At 42.1% G+C, this 21,620-nt stretch overlaps 1 protein-coding gene across 7 annotated transcripts in view; it reads left to right on the plus strand.

The window, feature by feature from the left end:
• Positions 1-202: 202 nt before the first annotated feature.
• The window catches only part of APLP2 (amyloid beta precursor like protein 2), a 50,542-nt gene continuing 29,124 nt past the window's right edge, over positions 203-21,620 (plus strand). For all 7 annotated transcript variants that reach the window (XM_036397626.2, XM_036397628.2, XM_036397627.2 and 4 more), the window contains exon 1: positions 203-334. In XM_036397626.2, coding sequence (XP_036253519.1) covers positions 254-334 — 81 coding nt within the window. In that variant the 5' untranslated portion in view covers positions 203-253. The remainder of the gene's footprint in view (positions 335-21,620) is intronic.

Consider the following 21,620-nt stretch of genomic DNA (forward strand, 5'->3'; position numbering starts at 1 on the left):
GGCCCGACCACGCCACACCCAACCCTGACTGTCCCCCCACGGTTCCCGTCAGCCCCGGCAGCCATTTTCCGCCGGGGGGCGGCTCCACGCGCCGGGCCCCTCGTCCCATTGGCTGCTAGCGCTGCGGAGGTGCGGCTAGCTGCCGCCTCTCGATTGGCGCGTGCGGCTGTCACTCTGGGCGGAGGCGTGGCCTGGCGAGGCGGGTCCCCGCAGGGGCGCTGCGGCCGCAGTTGCGCTCGGGCGGCGGCGGGTGATGGCGGCGGCGATGGGCTCCGCGATGTTGCCCCTCCTGGCGCTTCTCGGGCCCGCGGCCGCGCTCGCCGGATACATCGAGGTGTGTGAGGGGTGCGGGGGAGGGCTCCCCCGGGGTACCCGACGCATAGGCGGGAGGTAATCGGGATTCGGGGTGTCTCGGCTGGTGTGGAGCCGCCTGGAGATTGTCCAGCGTCTTTGAGACCTTCCCGGGGTGGTGAGTTCGTATTATACCGGTGTTTTCGCGAGAGCCGTATCCCTCAGGCCGCTCATCAGGACGGGAAGCTCCGTCTCACCGGGATGCTTGGGGCTGTTTTTTTGGGGACGTGACCTCGGCATTCTTGGCACGGGAACAGGAGCGGCCAGCTTCAGATGGGTCCAGAAGCATTGAAGACTGTTAGAAGGCTATTCCCTAGAGAAGAATCTCGATTGAACGAATCCATTTGGTTGATGATGGATCCAAAATAAATCTTTGCGTTGGAACTGGTACCTCGGCATTCGGGGAAGATGCTTCAGCCAAGTGTAAAGGCTATGCATTTCAAATAGAAATGGCTTAGATGCCCGTAGGAGTCTGTGTTTGTATGTGTGTGTGTATATAAATACACACGTGCGCACACATAAACGAGTATATATTACTTTTGTATGTACGAAACGCGTATTGTATTTGCATATATGAAAATAAGTGGACAGAGGAAATTCCAGCTTTTTCCTAAATCTAAAAGCTCAGTGTAATCTAGCTCTCCAAACAAGATGAGTAGGAGAAAATCTTGTGAGTTTAAAAACTTGTTACTATAACTTGTCTTATTAGAGGGAAGGAGCAAAACAAGGAGCTAAGTATGTGCTGAGTTTGAGAAATGGCACGTAAACAGAGTTTAATAATCTACGCCTGAATGTTGTTTGGAAATGCAAAACAGCTGCATCAGTCTTGTGGAGGTTCTGGGTTATTTAGGGCTGGATAAAGAAAAGGCTGGTGGCTGTTTGTTAATGGCTTGATTTGAGAGTTTACAGTAAATTTTAGCAAGCTTGGTTAAGCAGAATATCTACCTCAGTGTGATGCAAAAATCTATTGCTCTAAGCTGGTGGCAATTCCTAACTGGCAGTAAACTTGGATATTTTTAATATATGTTGTATGAAATTGGTCTGGTCCGTGATTTCTGCTTGTTTGGTTGCTATTGAGGAATACTATTCTACATACTTTGTACCAATCTTTCTGTTAAATTTCTGTAAATCAATAGGACGTGGTTGATAACTATTTGTGGAACAACTCCTGGGGAGGTTATCTTGCAGGAAGGATGGTGGAGCTGCTCTGAGGGCATGGAGCTAATGCCCAGATCAGGTTCCTTGGCATTGCCTTGGTGGCAGGGGACTGTCTGATGCTACATCCAATCTCTTGCACCTGTTTGGCAACTCCTCCAGCTGTAGGTCACTTCCTCTCTTACATCCGAGACAAATTTGGCTGCTATGCATATCCCTTCTGGAATCTGCTGCTTAGGGACATGTGCCATGAAAAATCTGCTTGGAAAACAAATCTAGCTGTCACTTTATTCCAAGGCCTGGTGGTGTCTGTGTGATGAAACAGATCCCAAGTTTTGCCCGTCCCAGGACTGGCAGAGAGGGAGAGTGGCTGTGTCACGTGTTGACACGCCAGGAGGGGCCAGCGGCCCCAGAGAGGGGGTCACTGACCTTTTAGAGAAGGATTAAAATGAAAATCTTCCTGCAATTCAATTTGCTTCCTCTGAAGGCATGATAGCCGCCTTCGTCTGCTGGCATAAAATGTCAACTGTGGCATTTTAATCCTTATTTTTGCTGCATTCTTTCCCATTGTCTTGTCGGTGGGGGACTGCAGCTCTCAAGTCTTTATTGCTGTCAGATTTGCTCAAGAACCACTCTCGATGCAGAGAGAGTGGAGATTTACTTCCTACTTTAGGAAGTAAATGGTTTTGTTCTGGGTTTTACACTGAGGTCATTACTGGATTTTACCAGCTAATGTGATGAAAAATATGCAAGCAATTGGTTTTTTTAAATAATCAAGATGTCATTTGAAAGTTATGGAGAACATGTAACAATGTCTGCAGTTATTAGTTCAGCTAGATTGGCATGGTCCCATTAGGTGGATTTTCTGTCTCTTGATTATCTTAGCTCCCATTCCCTGTCCCTGGAACACCCAGTAATCTTCTTATGAACTACAATCTGTTTTTCTTTCTGTGCAGGACAGAGCAAGGGGAGTGACAGTTTATTTTTTTCTCTTAAATTATTGTATCTGAACTCTTGACTAGGGCGTTCCCAAGGGTTGGTGCTGGTGACAGTCGTTCTCCCTTTCAGATCACAGTGTGGGGATGGCTGATAACCTCTGACAGTCTCTCTTCCAAATGAATATGAATAGAAGAGTTTAGAGAAATCATGGATCCCAGCAATTAATGTGTTTCTTTCCATAGCAGTATGTGTCTGAATTTTGCTTGTTTTGATTGTGAAGTCCCCAAGAAATTCAAACAGGACACTGATGCCAACTGGAAAAAGAAAATAAATCTATGCTAATTAGATCTGTATTCCAATGATAAACTACTTCTGCTGTGCCCTCAAGACCTTTGAAGGTGCAAAGTTTTTTTTTATTACTTGACCTTTTTGTGTAATCAAATTGAAGGCAATGCAGACTTGATACAGCTTTATTTTTAATAATGTTTGATATTTTTCCAAAGCTCTCTTGTATGCTCGCATCTCTTAGCTGCCTGCTCAAGTCACCAGGATTTGGGGGAGAGGGGAAAAAAAGGGTGTGTTTTGCAGCAGAATTTCATGCTATTATTTTTGTCTCGTATTGCTTAAATTCTCCCTGACAAAAATATCAGCCTTGTGCCATTTCTGCAAACCTTGGGGACTTCTAATTGCCTGCGGCATCGAACAAAGAACTCCACCTAGGGAAATTTCCACTTCGGTGTTTGAGTCCTGAGCAGAAACAGCTCCGGAAAATTCCAGTCTTGAGCCTGTGGCCTTTAGTTTGGTCTCAGTTCGTAAAACTTTGCTTCCTGGTGTTAGGAAATACAGCTTCCTATGAAGGTGATAATATGCAGTGCCTCTTCTAAGCTTCAGTAAAAGCTCCTCTGAAACAAAGATATGGAAATAAAGCAAATCTGATACTGCGGGGAGGCTCTGGATTTTCTGCTGCATTGTAGGATGGCACGTGATGATAAGTGCTTCTTTTTGGAGGATGCCTTCAGCTTTCCTTGTTTCACCTGTGAAATAATTATCACCTCTATTAAATGTTATTTAGGCATTAATAGCTCTACCAGGGATTGAATGACTTTTTTGTTAAAGTGGTCGTGTCATCACCTGCCAGTAACTCAAAAACTGTTCTGTAGGTGGCTTTAGCTGTATTATAATTATGCACTGCTTCTCCTCCAGCTCCTGGGAGTCCGGGGAAGGATTAGTGCATTTCCCTGTGCCCTGCTCCAGTTGTGCTTCTCTCTAGATGTGCCTTGTAAAACTTCTGCCATTGCTTTTCCCTGTGTGTGTGTCTTGGAGGTGTATGGGCTCAATCTTGGAAGAATAAGTCGCTTGATTGCAGCCTCTGCTTCTACACATGTACCTAAACCAAAGCCTTGTTCCTCAGCTGAAAATTCAAGAGAATTACACCATCCCCATCTATTTCTTGTTAGAAGGCAAAGCCTTTCCCTTATTTTTTTTACACTTTGGCATTTTGCACTCTGCTCTTTAACTCCTCAGGCTTTCAAAATTGATGCAATCCCTCGGGCTCTTGCTCTTGTGCTTCTGCTGTGCAGTAAAATTTGGTGTCATTGTTTTTAAGTTCAGGCAGTCAGCACCTCTGAAACACGGTGTTAATTTAAGATGATACTTGCTCTTAATTGGAAGCCTTTCAATATTCACAATGGCCTAGAAACCCTTCTGGTGAGGCTCTTAATTCAGAATTGTACTTGAAATTGCAAGATTGACCCCCTTTTTTTTTTTTACCTCCAAACTGTTGTCTGCACCCATTATGGGCATGTTCTGCTTTCTCTACTTACAGTGTGTTTATCACAGTGAAATGGCATCTCCTACCACAGGTTTTACTTGCTGGGTATCTTAAATGGAGTATTTAGGGCTTTGTGACTATGCATTAAGTATATTAATGTTATCATTTGCTTTTGGGTATTTTCCTTTTTACCTTTTTCCTATAGGTGCCAATAAGTCTCAGGTTTGTAGGGAGAAATGGGTTGATAACATTGTGCATAAAAATTTACAATTTTTCCATATGTAGATATATACTTATTATGTGCTTACTAGTGTGAGTTACAAAGTAGTAAGAAGAAAGATGTCAGTAAATTGTCAGGTTCTTTTTATTGTGAATTATCCAAAATGACACGTTTTTTCTGGTTTGGAAGGGTTGATGGCTCCTCCTCAGATACAATAGGATAGAAGTAACTTTAGCCTGTTAATACTGTTACTTGTATAGGGCAAGTGGCTGGTGCTGTAGGAGCAGCACTCTAGCTCCTGAGGGGCAGTGCACAGGGAAAAGTGCATTTTGGGACACATAATTTGGCTGGGGTTTTCTTTGAGACTAGTTTCTTAACATGAGATTTGACTTTTTTTAATTTATGAATTTCTGCAGCTGTAAGCAGGGAGATATATATATACATGCATACACACACATTTCACATGGAGATCTAGCTTGTGAATGACAGTCTTTTTTTTTTTAACTTGTTCAGCACTAGATTTACTACTTCCACCTCCGTCTGTCTTCTCAGTTTCTCAGTTGGAGTTAAATATATATTTGTGATTGAGTGTTCTCTAAGCTATTCTATCTTATGGGAGGACATGGAAAACCTACGTACCAAAGAATACAGAAGTACAATCCACCTTTTAGCCTGGCTTTTAAGTGTCCATTGGTTCTAATGCTTGCTCTGAAGGATTGATGTTTAAAATGCAAAATTCTGTCTTTATGTGCATTTGTAGGAGCTTTAAGTTACAACCTAAGATGAATGATCAAAACACCAATGTTCTGCAAATGATGTTAAATTAATCTCCCTGGCAGCCAAACCTAGCCTGCTTGGCTTTATGTAATCAGGTGTCCACCTGATCAGGAGCACATGTGGCTAAGCTGCTTACCAGCTTTTCATTTGGAGGTATTACAGGGATGTTTTGTATACAGCCAGCGGGGAAAAGGATGTACTCCTTATTCTTGAAAGATCAACCTGTAGATGTACTAAATTGAGTTCTAACTCCATGTTGTCGTGTTTGCCTGCTGTGGTAATGCTCTTGTACAAATGAATGTATTGCAGATCTTCATTTTAGTTTATTTTTTCAATAGCCTCCTAGTCACTCTTAACTAGTGTGCACAGTCAAATGCTGCTGATCTCTGTGGCATTTGGTGATTTATTTCACTTTCCATTTTTGCTGGTGATAATGGTAAGTCAAATCACATGTTGGCACTCTGTTTCCTGAGGGAAACTCACTGCTGGGTGAGGCATAGTAGAGAACAAAAGGCTTTCTGGACTATAGGCAAGCCTGGTTCATGTGCATTTCATCTGATTTAGAGCTTTTGCTTGGCGAGACTGGCCCAGTAGTCTGTGAGGACTGGTGCAGCTAGACTATCATGATGTTGGAGTGTTTACTGCAAGGACAGTGGTTTTGAAACCGCTTGAGCTGGTTTTTTCCTGATGATTTGTTTCTCAAAATGACTCTGTTGGGCTGTGCAGTAACATCTGTTGGCAGTGGTTTGAGGGAATTCTTAGTTCTCGACCTGCAGATCAGTGGCTGCTTAGGGAGTTCAGTCTAATCTTCTTTGCCAGTGCTTTCTTGGGGGGTTCCTCCTCTGGACCTTCAAAAGTCTCACCGGTTATTTCTAGTGCTAGGATTTCCTGCACAGGTGAGCTGTGGGGTAGAATGCTGTGGCTAGACAAGGCCTTCAGTTGATGAAGCAGGGTCTGAAGTTTTTCCATGCAGTATGTGAACTTCAGAGAAGCTCATGGAAGAGACAAGTCAATAATTGTTTGGCTTGGATGGCTTCACTGTGCTTTGAGACTAACGGAAGATCATTATCAAATGATGTCTTTGAGCTCAAGTTTTTCAAACTATCAAGTACGAAGGGCATTAAAATTGTCAGTATAACTTAGATGCAGCCTGAAAAAACCCCAATGAAATCCACAGAAGGTGGGAGCTGTGCCTTGGTTCCCAGTTGTGCTGGAGAAGCTTTGGGGTAAGGCCCTGAGTCATTGGTGTGTTACAGCTGTTGGCAGTGTCACCGACCTGTGGTATCATACCGAGGTGCAGCAGATGATAAACGTGCCTCAGCAGTCAGATCCCAGGCTCTGGCTCTGTGACAGGGATGCATTTAGGTAATTTCATACAGTAAGCTTCTCTCTAACAAAATTATAGCAGTGCAAAGTGTATTTTGATCCAGGTCAAGGACAGGGACAGGCAGACACTCACAGGCACACCGACCTGGCTGAGGCCATGCTTTACTTGACTATAACAGCAGGTTGATATTCAATGAAAGTTCCATTTAAAAGTAGCTAATTGTCATCTCCTTACGGATAACTTCATGTTTAAATAAATGCAGTGTTTAACGTTGAAAGTTCCTGTTCTCATTTAGGTCTCTTTTCCTCCAACAAATGTTTTCTGGTTATGTTATGTTTTCAAACGTGTGAGCTGTTCTTAGGTGAGGGTCAGGGGGTTGGCTTCTTTCAATTCTTGCATTAGTGAGAATTTTATTATTTTATTAATGCTCTACTATAGTAGAGCTTGTGTTTTCTCATGAAGATGTTGTGTTTGGGTTCTTGAACCCATCACTACAAACCTCTAAATGGAGCCAGTGAGGTTAACTCAAAAATCTTCATCTGGTGATGATGTTGCAGAGATGAAACAGAGGTTTAGCAAACTACTTGGTATTTTCCAGGAGTTGCCTTATGCTAACTTCAGTACTGAGATGCTTAAATCAAAAGCCAAACATTTGCATTTTTGATCTTTGGGGGTTTCTTTAAAGGCTCTTATGTTATTTTTAGCTCCAGCTTCCTGCCAAAAGCTTTGTTCCTTTTATTTTAGACTTGTGTTGATGAATCCCACTAGTTATGATGTCATTGCATGGTGTGAAATGACAGCAACAAAAAGAAAAATCTTAACCCATACCATCTGTTACAGTAAATATTATGCAGTCCCATTAGATTCCAAGCGGATTTGGACTGCATATTTACAAGAGAAGCTGGTCTCCGCTTAGACGTATGGTACCCTCTAGCATAAAGCCTTTAATCACCAAATTCTCTATATGGTTTTGGATTTGACATGACACATTGCCAGGTCTAAGTTTAGTTGGTTTTTTTATCAGTGTTTAATCTTCTGTCATTCATATCAGGCCTAGTAACTTGCCAGAAATGGTCCTAGAGGAATCTGCGTGAATTAGGATAATTCACTAATACCAAGCATTGGTTGACTTCTTACAGTGGTCATCTTACAGTAATTGTGGCCTGAAATAGAGAGGGGCAGATTTGCTTTAATCTCATAAGTATTCTTCTCAAAGATTAAATGCAGAATGTTGATTCAAACCTGTGGTTAGTGCTCCCCGAGAGTGTATTGGCATTTGCATGTGTCTTTCCCTGCATAATTTATCAAAGCCCTCACTGAAGAAATTGAATTTGATAGGTGTTTTATTTTATGCTGCAAGATCACAAACATGTTTAGAAAGGCTAAAGAAGTATGAAATGGTGTCAGGATCCAAGCAGAGCACGGAGCCTGCCTTAGCAGCCTTGGTCAAAGATGAATTCTGAAACACAGGGTACAGCAGTGCTTGTGCATGAACTGAAATGTGCTGCCTGCCAGGAAAAAAGGAAACTGAGAAATTGTTGAGGATGCATGTTATTGTGGAAACCAGTTATTACTCTTGAATGGAGCAGGATGCTCTCAACTCCCATTTGGACTTGGGATAAGATTTAAGTGCCTCCAAGTAGTTTGAGTTGCAGGGTTTCAATAACCACCTAATTTCCAGAGGCTTTAAGTAAAGTCTCAGTGCTGGAAATGTCAGGCAGTGGAGAAGGTTTTCCCTTGGTAACCTGCCAAAAAAATGGAGATTTTGCATTTGCAGTGTATTGATGTATTAGAACTCAGCCTTTGGGCATGGATGGACATGATGCTGTGGCTTATCTGGGCAAGACCCAGATCCCAGGAGTTGCTGAGGGAATTCTTGAGGGGGTCACAAATGAAGTTGTGGTGCTCCTTTGAGTGTGTGAAGTTTGGGCTTGAGACAGAGCATTGTGTCACTGCAAGAGACACTGGGGAAAGAAGGGGGGACAAAAACATGTTCCTGCCCCTGTCACTCCTGATAAATGCTGTCTTGTTCAAATTGCATCAATACTTGCCCTGCAACAAAGCCAGTCAGTTATGTGGATGTCCTGTTAAGGGTATAACCACTTTCTCGGAAGCAATTTTCCAATAGCTGAGGCAGAGATGGATGACCTCCCAGAGCAAAGGCTAGATGGGGTGGAAGGATTTGCACTGCTTTATGCCCGCCTTGTCTTTGTGGGCTGGATCACAGCTTGTCACCTGTTCTGTCCCTCTCCTCCTGCCTACGTGCTTATGCACTTTTTGTCTTTTTTTCATGGTATACACATTTGAGTTTGTGAATAAGAACTTGCACTAATCACAAGAGCTGAAACCTATTACCTGTGTTTGAATCCATAGTGCTATGTTTTATGCGTAGTGTTTTTAAATTATCCTTAATTTTAAATCCTTGTGTCTTGCTGCAGAGTATATCTTTGTTTCTCAGGTTAGGAGACCAAGAAATAAACATAAACCCGCTGATCTCTCCCTGCACAACAGGTCCTTCCCTTTGCATCCTGGCTGCCAGGAAGAGGAACTAGAAGAGCTGGATTCCTCACATAGTAGGGCTTTTAAATGGCAGGAAATCTTTTTTTCAAATTTGCTAAAATGTAAAATCCACAGTACAGACAAAAGGGATTTTGCAGTTGAGACTGAAATTTCTGGGTTTGGATAGATTTGTTGCACTCAATTCTACTGAGCAAGCTTTTGCAACTTGCTTCACATGGGACTTAGCGTGATGAGGAGAATATTTTTCAAAATATAACTATGAGAGGCTTTCCACAGAGCATCTACAGCATGTTAATTCCCTCTTTCACTGCAGGGCCCTGAGTAGAATGCAGCATTGTGGTCCTTTTGTAATAGATGCTGATGGATTTCAGGAGCGGTGCTGTTCTAAAATGGCCACTGTCATACTTTTAGTGGTGTGTGTGCAAACTGCAAAACTGGTACTCCAAGGAAGAATATTATGGAGACACCCAGGAAAATTTTGGACTGCATGCTTCCTGTGTAGCAGAGACATGAGGAGCACTGTTTTCCAAGACCCTAAATGGCCTTTTGCTCCAGGCAAAAGCAAAGATGATTTTACTTCATTTGCTTTGCTGTCCTTGATTTCAATTTGGCTTTTTGAACTTTATGCCATTGTCTTTAAAGATTTTTGCAAAAAATCTGAATCATTATTCCTCATTATCTAAGTGGCTGATAGCATTACTCATCTTCTGTTGTTTTATTTATTAGGCTATGATTCTTACATTTATTTTTTTTCTTATAACTGGGGGCATAACAAACATTTAGCCACAGCTGGCAGCAACATTAACTAAGATAGGTTTAATGTGCTAAACTTTCAGCAGCTCTTCCCCTGGTGTTGACTTGGAGATGCATTGCCTCTGAAAGTCCTTTGTCTTTTTTTAAGAGGATGCTGCTGACCTGCTCTAAGCTGTTTCTCAGTTCATAAAAGAGGGCTGATTTTTACTGTTTATAACAGCAAGCTTTAGATACACCAGATCAAGCAAAGTAGAGATTTCTTTTTGGTTTATAGTATTTGCCTTGGAATGACTGCTCTGCCTTGAAGTCGCTCTTCAGATAGGCCTCTGAGCAGCATCCATCTCACAGTCTCTACCTACAACATGTCCAGGATGGTGCTCTTCACTGGTGAAGGGGATTAAAATAGTCATTAAGCTGCTGAATACACCAAATGTCCTGTTAAGTACAAAATAAAGATAGTGAACATGCTGGAGTGATACAGTCTGTTGGAATGCATCAGGATGGGAACATCTTTAACTTGAGCCAGACTTGAAATGCTTATATCACAGAAAGATGAAACCAGGGCTTAGTTTGCATATGGAATCTCTTGGCCTAGTGCTCTCTGTAGAGACACTTTCTTGCTCTCATTTTTCTCTGCTGTGTTTAAGTGGATAGTTGGTCCTGTCTGCCCCACCTTGACTCCTGAGTGCCACTTAAAATGGTGTGCTTGGCACTATTGTTAGGATGCTTCCTGCAGTGAATTAACTTTGGGAACAACCCAAAGCAGAGGACTGTTCTTATTTATTTCCACCTCTCTGGGTTAATATTCAGAGCCTTTAATTGACAGGTATAACTTTGAAAATACAGACAGCCTCTAACACAATTGTATGACTGTGACTGAATAGTTGATCTATTTGCCTTTGTTGTCCAGGCTGTAGAGTTTCCATGCAGCCTTGGCACCCACAAATTCATTTTGTGCTGGTTACCAAACCTGTTTTCCCCCTCTAACAGGTACTACAGTGACATACAAAAGTTCTCAGTGCAATATTCTCAGAATGTTCCCAGCCTCATTACACAAATCCATGTAGTACTGGTCCCACTGCTGTCCAGGCTGGCTGGGAATTGTGCAGGGAGAGGCAGCCTCCAAGATAATTAAAGCATGGAACTTATTTGGGCTCTCAATGATTTTTTTTTTTGTAAGATAACCAAAGTAATAATATTAGAATGAGGTATGCTTCTGGCTGTCTCGTGCTATTGCATATCAGGCTATAATTTTAGTATAGCTTTCTTGTGTGCTGCTCTCTTACGATTTGAGACATCTGAGTAGATTCTGTGGGGCTAATCAACATCAGGGATTTGCCAGATTCTGGCAGAGTTAATATTTGCAGCTGAGATGTGTGCATAGTTGGGTTTCTGAATTTAAAAAACACCTTAGTGGGCCATGTCTGAAGTCTACCAGTGAAACATAAAACCACCATTCCCCAGGGTTAGAACTGTATGCAACATTTTCATCCTTTGACTTTGAGAAAGTGCAATTGAAATGACTCCACCCATGGCTAGGAAAATGGTGAGTGGCCAATTGCATCAATAGGCAGATCAATCTACCCTCCAACCACTGTGATCAGATTTGCATGCTAAGTCAACATTTCCATCACTGTGCTTATCTGCTTGTGGGGTCGAGGAAAGCAAAACTTGTTTAGAAGGCTGACCATTCCTTTCTTTCTCATTCAAGCGTGTCTTCCAAGAGCATCTGAGCAGGGGAAAGAAAAGCATCTCTAAGTAAAAGTCAATAGTCACTTCTTTCCCTGCCTAATAGCCTTTTCCAAGCAGGAAGATAAAGAATTGTTTGGAATGCATCTGTTCAAAATAAAATATCTTGACAGTTTTCTTTACAGTTCCTCCAGCTGGTCTTATACAAAAAAAAAAAAAAGGCTGCTGTGATGGACAGCCTGGGAAAAGGGTTTAAAAAACAAAATAAGAAATATAAGAAATACTAGTACATTCAGAGACCCTGCAGAGGAATATCAGTTGAAGTAATGGAAATTGTCGGTGGATAGTGCCTCTTTAACAAGATGGTCTAAAACTGTTCTGCCTGCTCTTTTTCAGGGAGTGATTTCCCTTGCTGATGCAGAACAGGCAGTTTTTGCTTCCACCTTTGGAGTAAAGCTTTCAGCACCTGATTGTTTTGTGCTTAGAAGCCCTCAGTGAAGTGTCAAATTACTTAAAACTCATCAAGAAACCTGCCCATCAGGTGGGTGCAGCTGCAGCATGTGAATTCTTTGACTAATCTTATGGTCAATTGTATTTCAGCTAAGCCGACAGAAAAGAATAGTGTTCTCTTCCCTACCTTGAAATTTTTCAAAAAATGAATAAAGAAACGTCAAGGAAATAATTATCAGTGTACAGAGAGTTCATGCTTCCCACAGAAACCTGGGAGAGATTATTAACAAGGTAAAATCTCATTTTATCAAAGATAAAAATCACCTTTCCCATTTTGTTTATTTCCATGCAATGCTATACAATCTGATACAGCTCAATAGGGTGAAGAGGTATAAAATTCAGCATAAGAAATTCAGGTGTTCAACATGCAAAGCCAGGTAAATATTCTGCAGTGATAGCTGTGAAATATTAGAGGTTCTAGGCTTGCTTCTGTGGAGTTAGTTTTACTTTCTGGATCAGCAAAATCAGTAATGGGCATTTCAGCCAGCTTGAGTCTGTTCTATAAATTACCACTTAATTTTCTAATAGCATTAGGCAGCTGTTGTAAGTAGAGCTCTGCTGCTTCCTGTGAAGGAGCTGGTTAATATGTCCATTAGAGCTTATGTGCAAGGTTAGCTGTGGGGTGGTGCTGTGACTGTTAAACCCCAGCTGATGAATTAATGCTTTAGAAATAAAATGCTGCTAAATTACTAAGGATTGCTTTTAAAGAGTGGAAAAAATGGAAATACGTTAAGCCATTGCCGAGGTCCTTTACTTTCTGTGACCCTGCTCCTGACAAATTTTGGGGGTACTTCAAAAAGCTTTTTGTCATTTGACTTCTCATCTGTCAGACTGCTCAATCCAGGTGTCTGAGTTCTAGAGAAGGGATGGAAGTCTACTTTTCATCCTCTGCTTTGTAAGAAGGTGAATTGGAAGATTCAAGCCTGAATTCTGCTGATAGTCACAGGATCTTTTGAGGACTGGTTGGCTGTGTGTGTAAGCTTAAAAATGAGCAAATAAAGCTTTTCCTCTCAGACTCTTGGAAGTAAGAAGTGTTGCTCTGAGCCTTCTTCCAGCACTCCATCCTCTTCCCTACTTAACCAGGTGGTGCTTGCCATTCTTCATTCTAGCCTTGCTTGAGGGCTTGCTCCCTCACCTTCAGTTTGCTGGCAGTAGTGGAAGGCAGCTGGCAGCCTTTCACCACTCTTATTGCTGGGATAAGAAATAGCTGCAGTGAGGAAAATGAAAGACTCTTTTGGTGACAATTTGAGATGGTTTTGCTAAATTAATTCTCTTGCCTTTTTTTTTTAATATTTTTTAGTGGAGTGTTAGGAACTGTTCCTAATCAGCAGCTAACTGTAAACTAAACTTTCTTGGCACAGTGTTCACATTGAAGTTTTCTTTAAGGAAAAAGATGTTGTTTACCAGACCTGAACAAACTTACAGAACCAATATAGGAATCTCTTTAAAGCACTGATTTCTGCATACCTAGACATTAAAGGTTCTTAAAATATTTTGTTTTGTATGTGAGCAGTCATGTAAGCTGCTGCCTGAAAGATGCTCCATAACAACTCTGAATAAATAACAGGAGGAGGTGTATGGGAAAATGGTTTTGGTTTAAAATTCCGATTTCCAATATTTTTAAATAGATTTACTAAGAGCCAGAGTTGCTACCTGTTCTCAGTAACAGATACTTACTACTGACTGTTTTCATAGGCTTGAAATTTGTAGAAGTAACCTGTACTTTTGGGTGGACTTAAAGTTTAAAGTATAATAGTATCCTAAGTTTTTATTCTGGAAACAACAAGGGTATTCCATAATTTTTTGCTAACTTAATTTTGTTTGGGATCAGCATAAGCTTGGCAGAGCTCAAGGAGCAGCAGCAAGGATAAAAGCAGCCGTATATTTTAGTGGTTTCCAGTTTTCAAAAGATGGTCATTAGCATGGTTTGGAAAGCCAAGACTTAAAAACCTCATGATTTCCTCTGCAGATTTGAAGTTTCATCTGAATTGTTTGGAGGACAGAATTACCAATTAATTGTGTTGAGTTCTGGGTTTTTTTAACAGAAGATTGTGAATTTAGAAGTGGAAAGCAATAGGCATGACCCGCGGAGCTCCAGCGTGGTCAGAGCAGGGCCTGTTGAATCATTCCTGTGTGCTGTTGGGAAGTTGCTTTGTAGCCTAATTGCAGGACTTGAAAATTCAAAGTATTTTATCATGTTCAAAACCACATGCAGTCTGTGCACATAAATAATCAATCTGTGATGCTGAAAAACATCTATTAGGGGGTGGATACTTGAACCAAACTCAGACTGCACTGCAAACTGCATTCCTGCTTGTTATCCTTCTTTTATTTTGCTTTTTTTTTCCCTCAGGAATTTTTCCTTGCCACTTCAAATTCTCTGTTAAAATACACCCTTCAGTTTCCTGCTTGCCTTTTGGATCATTGTGTTTAAGACAGAAATGCAATCTGTGCAGCCTTTTTATCTGGAGTCAGCCGAGTGGTTAGATAAGTAGATGGAATGAGAAGCCACAGGTTCATGCAGTGGCTCTTTTGCACAACTCCCAGTGAGCTTCACAAGATCTGTAAAACAAATGTTTGTGCTGTTTTGAGGAAGGAATTTTGGTTTGTTCCCTCCTGGAATGCTAAATCACTTTGAGTCAGTAGTAAAGGGTTTATTTTTCTCTGCCTGATGTTAACAAATTATTTTGTCTCCTTTCTGCCAGATTTGGCCACTAGGGAAGTTAGTGGAGAACTCGTGTGGGTGTGTGACTTGTGATGAGTTTTAGTCCAGGAGTTACTTTTGCCTTGAACAAGTTGCTTTGAAGTGATGAAAGATTTTCTGAATGTACTTTCGCGTGCATTACGGAATCTGTATCCTGGTAACTACAGTGATTATATTCCCTAACTCTTGCGTAGCTCAAGTGCCTTAAGATGGCTCAAACTGTCCTATCAAACCATGGAGAAGTTACAAAAAAGCATCTCTCAGTACTCCTCCACATGTGCTGCTCTCAGTGATGCCTTTGTGGTATCAGCAGTATGGTTCATAGTAATAATCAGTTCAGAAATGAAACACCTGAGAGTTAAACTTTTCAAACACTATTAAGTCATAGCTGCTGTCCTTAGGCTTCAGTTTGGATCTCTGTTCTGATAGTCCAGGAAGGCAAAACTGCCCTGTGGCCATTTTTTTGGTAGAATATTAGTGAATGTGAAAACATTAACTTGCACTCAAGTTTTCGCTTGCTGACTGACTAACAAACAAGACATCTTGAATCTCTGTGCCTCAGATGCCCAAATAATTAATGTGGGAAAGCAGTAATTAGTCGGGCCATGCAAGACAGAGTGATGACACAGATTGGAGCTAGGAGACAGCATTAAACCGAGCTGAGCCTGCTGCTGGGTGACCTTAGGCAAGTCACTTGACTTTGTGCCTCAGTTTAGCCCAGTGATAAATAGGCCTGGCTCTCTGTGCTGGGATAGGACTTGGGGTGGTGCCATAAAAAGGGGACTTCAAAATAGTGCTGTGGCAGTGTTCTGCTGTGAGGGGAGGGAAGTGGCCATGAGTGTGTCTGTCTGACACAGCTTGGAAAGTGTCCCTGACATCCTTGTGACACGTGGAAGATGACCTGGGCTGATTAAAGCTATTTGGACCTACCTGTGAGCAGTGTGAGGATTATCAGTGTTTGTGCTTTCCTGTTCTCTTGCCCTTATTTTTAAGGAGGCTTTGTGTTAAACTGTTCTAGTCCCAGCCATTACCCCCAAGCTGTACTTTTCAAGCTTGAGGCCCTGAAATCGATCTTTTTCAAAGGACACAGTTCTAGGTACAGTAACATTTGTTCAGGAAATGTTCCAGTGCAGTTGTTATGAACTTTGTCTCTCCAGGGATAGAAAAGAGGATGCCAAAGGCAACTGTGTTACACAAGTAACTTCAGGAAGCTGAGGCAGCGCTGAGTTGTGACTTTCCTGGATTTGATGACCTCTTCCCCAGCCTAGCACTGCCTGCAGCGTGGCACTCCCTATTGAATACAGTGGTTCACAGTGCAAATGTCTCACATGCAGATTATGTGCTCTTTGACTCATATAGGCCCTTATGGAGCATGATAAACCAGAGGGGGAGGGGGAAATAACCTGATACCTCCTAATCACAAATTCCAAGGGCAAAATGGCTGCCCATGAGTTAAAGGTACTTGGAAATCTCCCGTTTTCCTTGTGGAAAGGCAGTGAAATGTGCAAAGCAGTAAGGAATGCTTCAGGCTGCAGTAGGTTTTTAATCCTATAGTTGCTGTCGGCACACATGGAAGTACATGGATTATTGTCACTGAACTTCATGTCGGCCTTAAACACAGGCATCTAAATACAAACTGCACCCCAGCTACCACTGCAGCTCCTGCCTTGGCTCCCAGTTCTCTGCTGGTGCAGACTCCTCCACCCCAAGTGTCAATAAAGGACAAGCAGATGAGAACTCCACCCTTTCCAGCAAGTTAAAGCAAGCCAAAGACTGCTTTAGTGAGATTTCTGCCATTTAAATTCAAAAGCAAACCCAGGCTGGTATTATCAGCTCACACCAGATCTGCCTGCAGACAGTAATTCTTCCTGTCTTGGACCCCTGCCCATGTGCATTATTGTAATTATCAGCAATTAAAAAAAAAATAAAGCAATAAAGCTAGGATGAGCTGCTAGTCTGTAGATTTACTGCCTGCTGTGTCAGGCATTCATTAGCCTTCCTGGGTTCAAGCCACCTATCTGCTGAATAAAAGCAGGAAGAGGAGCTAAGGAAAACAATGCATGAAACACCATTTGAAGCATGAATTGAGAGCTCTGCTTGCATTTACAAGTTATGAATCCAAAACCAGGGGAATTTTAAGTATTCTGTCCAGAAGTTCTGGTGTGTAAAGTTCTGCCAACTTCCCTCACTTTTTAGTTGAAGTGTTGGTTTCCTGAATACTGACTTACCATTAATTCCCAGGTGAGATTCATGGCAATGAATGTTAGATTTAAGGACTCTGTGGCACGTTGTAATCCAGGAGGGCTGGGCTTTACAATGCCAGCCCAGCTGTTCTCCTTCCAGTAGCTTCAGTTTGTGACTGTGGCTCTTCTTAATTCATTTTCAAGGGCTGGCCTCTTCTTGTGGAAAGTAAAAGGCCTATGGACATCAGCTGGAGGCAACACTAATATGGGGGATGCAATTGAAGCAGTTTGAGTCCCTGCACAAACATTCACACCAATTTTTCAGTCAGGCAAAACGTTAGAATCCTCACACATTCAAAAGCAGCAGCTGTGGAGGGTTTCGTTCACAGGACGGCTGGTAAGGTAACAGGGCTCATTTTTGTGTCAAAGGAACCGTTAGAATTCCTCAGTGGTCTTGAAAGTGTTCAATTTAGATACTCAATATCTGTGAGTATTGCACTGATATAGGGAGATTTGCAGAGTTGCTCAGATAGCGTAGGAAATGTAAATTAAAAAAAAAACAACAGAAAGAACTCTTTCTTCAATTTAAGGTGGGCAGCGTGATTTATCTGAATAAGGACAGTGCTGAGCACCGTGTTCGTGTTCCAAAGTCTCTCGGGTTGTGGTTCGTGTGGACCATGATTTAATAACCAGTGTTGCTTTTGAGGCCCTTAGCTTAATCAAAAATAAACAGCGCAAGTAATCTTTCCAAATGCTGCCCCGCTTTTTTTTTTTGTCAGTGTAGCAACAACTGGTTGTGGAATACATGTAACTCTCAGGAGCAGGAATTCTGATCTGACCTGTAGAGAATCCTACAAAGGGCCCTGCCTTGTCAGTTAAGGCAGGGTATGCCCTCAGCAGCCAGTAATCTGTTCCCTACCCACTAAGTCAATGCAATTTTCTATTGGAGCTTTCTTCAGCAGCTCATAAATTCTAGCGGCTGGAATTTCAGTCTTAAAACAGCTTAATCTTCCACAGTTTTATGCAGAGAGCTACTCTTGTGTTGCTGCAGAGGTAGCCTGATGGAAAGCATGTGTGGTGTGGGTTCTCCTCCCAGGCTCTCCATGCTTCTCAATCTCCCATCCACTGTGGTTTTGTTGGAATAAAGGTTCATTCTGGCTAATCTGATCAGATGGACGAGGTTCTGGTCATGTTTGACCCCACTGAAAATGCAGAATTCAGTTAAATATGACATTTTGCAGATAGCTTTGTGCTGTTCAGGAAAGCTCTCCAGAACTCATTTCTGTGAATTATAATTATCAGCTTCTCTTCACACGAGAAAAGTTCCAATCACCCTTCAATCCTCAAGTCCCCATCAGCATGCCAGTAGGTTTTCCAGAATAGTATTCCATAGGCAGCTGTATGGACAGCATAGAAAATAAGTTATGTTGTGATGATGTTTAACAGATCCTGGCAATAAAAGGCAAGGGACATGGATGTTGTTTTCATGTTTGTCTTTAAAAACCAGAACTGCCATGTCCTGCTTGTGTTTCAGGGGTAGATGTAAAATTATCTTACTAAAGTCTCTAACCTTGTGTCCCTCCTTTGGGATGGGGGATACTTGCAGGAAGAGCAGATATGACCCTTTTTAGCACCTGGAGCCCAGGCCTCCAGGTGGGTAAGCTCACACATCAAACTGTTGTCACAAGCTGAAGAGGCCACTAGTAAATAAAAGCCAGGATACTCAGACAGACACTTCCATCAGAGAAAAGGAAGATTTAGAGGCTTGAATTCCAGTATTTCAGGGCCATAAATTGAGCACTGGCTGGCAGGGTGAGGAATTTAACTGACATTAACTGGCCAGAGATTTATGTGTTTATGGAATGAAAAACGTATTTGGTCCTGGAAAACAAACTGGATTACAGAATTATGCCAAAAGGCAGAGCCCAATTTCTCCCAAAACATCTTGTAAATGCAAGTTCCAGTGAGGAAAGTAATGGCTTATGGAACAGTCTTTTCCCAAGTAACATTTGTCTTGCTCTCATGTTACGTATATGTATTAATAGGATAATAGCTACTAAAATAATGCTCAGCAAGGACGTATACAACTGGGTGAACTTTCTTCCATCATGTGTGTGTTGCCCCTCCTGCTCTGTCAGGCTGCTTATTTAAAGGATTGAATAGTTGCTTCCCCGCACTAAAAGAAGCAGCTGCTTCCATTTATGGCTGGGAAATTCCCAGAGAAAAATGTGCTGTCGGTTTGTTCATCCCTTTGCAATGTGGAATGGGTGAATTCTCTGAAGTACTAAAGAGCTTAACTAAGGACATAGCTTTATCCCAAGCTCCATGCCTGTTTACATGTTTTGCAGCCTTCCTTTTACAGAGTGATGCTTGAGTGTAACCTGAGGGATCCGCATCCACTTTTCCTACACTGAAGGCAATTGTGGGAAACATCAGAAAGTTATTTGGTTCCAAAAGGTGATCTTTTTCCCTATTTAAGTGTCAGTGTTAAAGGTGTGGCCTCAGTGAAGCTTGGAGGTGCTGTATTCTGTCATTACAGCTAAAATGAGATTAAAGTACTAAATTAAAAAACTTATATGATTGAGGCCTGGAGTGGATTGCCAGTGGAGGAAAAATTGAAGCCCATTGCTCAAAAATCTTGCCTTGCAAGTCCTGGGGTTAAAAAATCAACTCATGTATCTCAAACTTCATTAACTCACCCAACAGCACAATTCAAGAGAAGATTTCTGCCAGTTGATTAAAAGTGATGAAATCAAGCAAGTAATTAGTGTAGTTTGGTCAGCTGTGAATTGGGGCTTAGCATGTTCTGGTAGCTATGGCAACAGCACTCGACTGATATGCAAGCTATGTGAGCAATCCAAGAAGGAGGAATGATACCTTTGCAGGGAGCGAGCTGGAGAGGCAGCAAAAACAAACACTGGCTCGAATCAGTATGTAAATAGCGGGTGGTCATGATTTCAGGAGGTTGGTATGTGTTTGAACAGGAATTTTGCTCATGCAAGAAGTGTGATGAGTGGATTACTTATGGACTGTTTCTGCCTCAATGGATCTTGCACCTCTCCTGCTCACAAAGTTCCTTTATTGCTGCAGACTTGTTAAGTTTGCTTTGAAGGAGTCAGATTTCAGGCATCAGCAGTGCCATCACAGCACATACATTTATTCTCTTTTGATGCCCTGTATTCTCACAAGGGTTAATGCTTCCTGGGTTCTTGATCTTGCATTTCTTTTCAGTTTTTTCCAGGGGTGGAACTTGGATGTGCTTGTGATGTTGCCATCAAACAAAATTGTTTTGGGGATTGTTTCCTGCATGTTAGGTCCTGTGGTCTCTGGAAAATGATTGTTGGTACCAAAGTGTTGTTTGTTTGGAGAGAGATAAAAATGGCCTCTTAAAATATTTGTGTGTGTTTAGGGAGTTCTGAAGGATCGTTCTACATTTGCTTCTTTCTTCTGAAAAGACATCAGGGAGGAGGATGGTGCAAGACCTGTTGCAGGTTCTGGTGTGTGCACTTGTAAGATGTTTATTAAAGACTTGATTTCTGCAAGAACCAAGTTACTGCACCATATTCCCAACCTCAGTCTATTCCTCAGAGTTCCTCCTGTACCTGGAGGTACAGGCCTATGTGACTCTTTTTTCTTTAGGACAGAGAGTATGACAAACGTACCCATAGTAAACTTGAAAATATATGTGAATTTGGCAGCATTTTGATACTGAGACATCAATGCTGCTATCTCTTACATGTAGTTTGGTATTTTATTACTTTGTGGTCTGTGCTAAAACATGCTGTCATGAGCATCTGTTGGTTGGAAGGGTCAGAGTAAGTAGAAACCACTTGTATAAGACTGTTTCTCTTAGATGAGGCATGGGTGAATAGTACTTAAAACTCAGGGGGTCATTTTTCTTCAGTTAATACTTGAATTTATGCTTTTGTGCCTCAGATTGTTTTTCTCCCCCAAGCACTAATCTTCTGTTCAGCACTAAACAATCCTTGACTTTCTGAGTGTTGAAATGTCTTATCTCTAGGCAGAGAGATAAGGGGAGGGGGAAAAAATATAATAGTTATAAAAAGAGTGTCATGGTTTGACACTGGCACAATGCCAGTGCCCCCATGAAGATACCTTCTCCCTGGTTTCTGCTGTGAGATGTGACCAGGAATAAGCAAAGCAGGCTCCTACTTAGGGAAAAAAGAACCAGAACTTTATTAACTACTCTACAACTACAGATAAAAAGGAACACACACACAGGGAAAATGAAAACCTCACAAATGCATTTCCTCCTCCCCCCACCAAATTTCCAACACAATACATTTATTCCTCAAATCACCAACTCTCGGTCCAGCACCACCTTTTAGACAATCAATCCTCAGTTCATCAAGAGGAGAGGAGTCCTTCTTGTACCATGGGCTTCCCCTGGAAACACAGCTGAAGCCTCGTGTGTTTCTGTGTCACTCGTGGCACTGCCCGGAGTACATCTGCGTCGTGACCTCTTCCTTTCATGTCCAGTGCTCTCACCACTGAACACGGACCAGAGCTGCTTCTAGGGTTGTCTTTTTAAGGATGCTCTGTCCCGATCCAAAAAAGTCACAGTCTCTCCTTTGGGACACCTGTCCCCACAATCTCTCCTTTGGGACACCTGTCCCCCCCATATTTTTTCACCCCCTGGGGCCGAGGGCCATCAACACTGAACCCTCTTGGTTCTGTGGCCATTGCCTCCCCCTAGAATG

The sequence above is a fragment of the Molothrus ater genome, chromosome 22 (genome assembly GCF_012460135.2).
Source record: "Molothrus ater isolate BHLD 08-10-18 breed brown headed cowbird chromosome 22, BPBGC_Mater_1.1, whole genome shotgun sequence".
Classification (NCBI taxonomy): Eukaryota; Metazoa; Chordata; class Aves; order Passeriformes; family Icteridae; genus Molothrus; species Molothrus ater.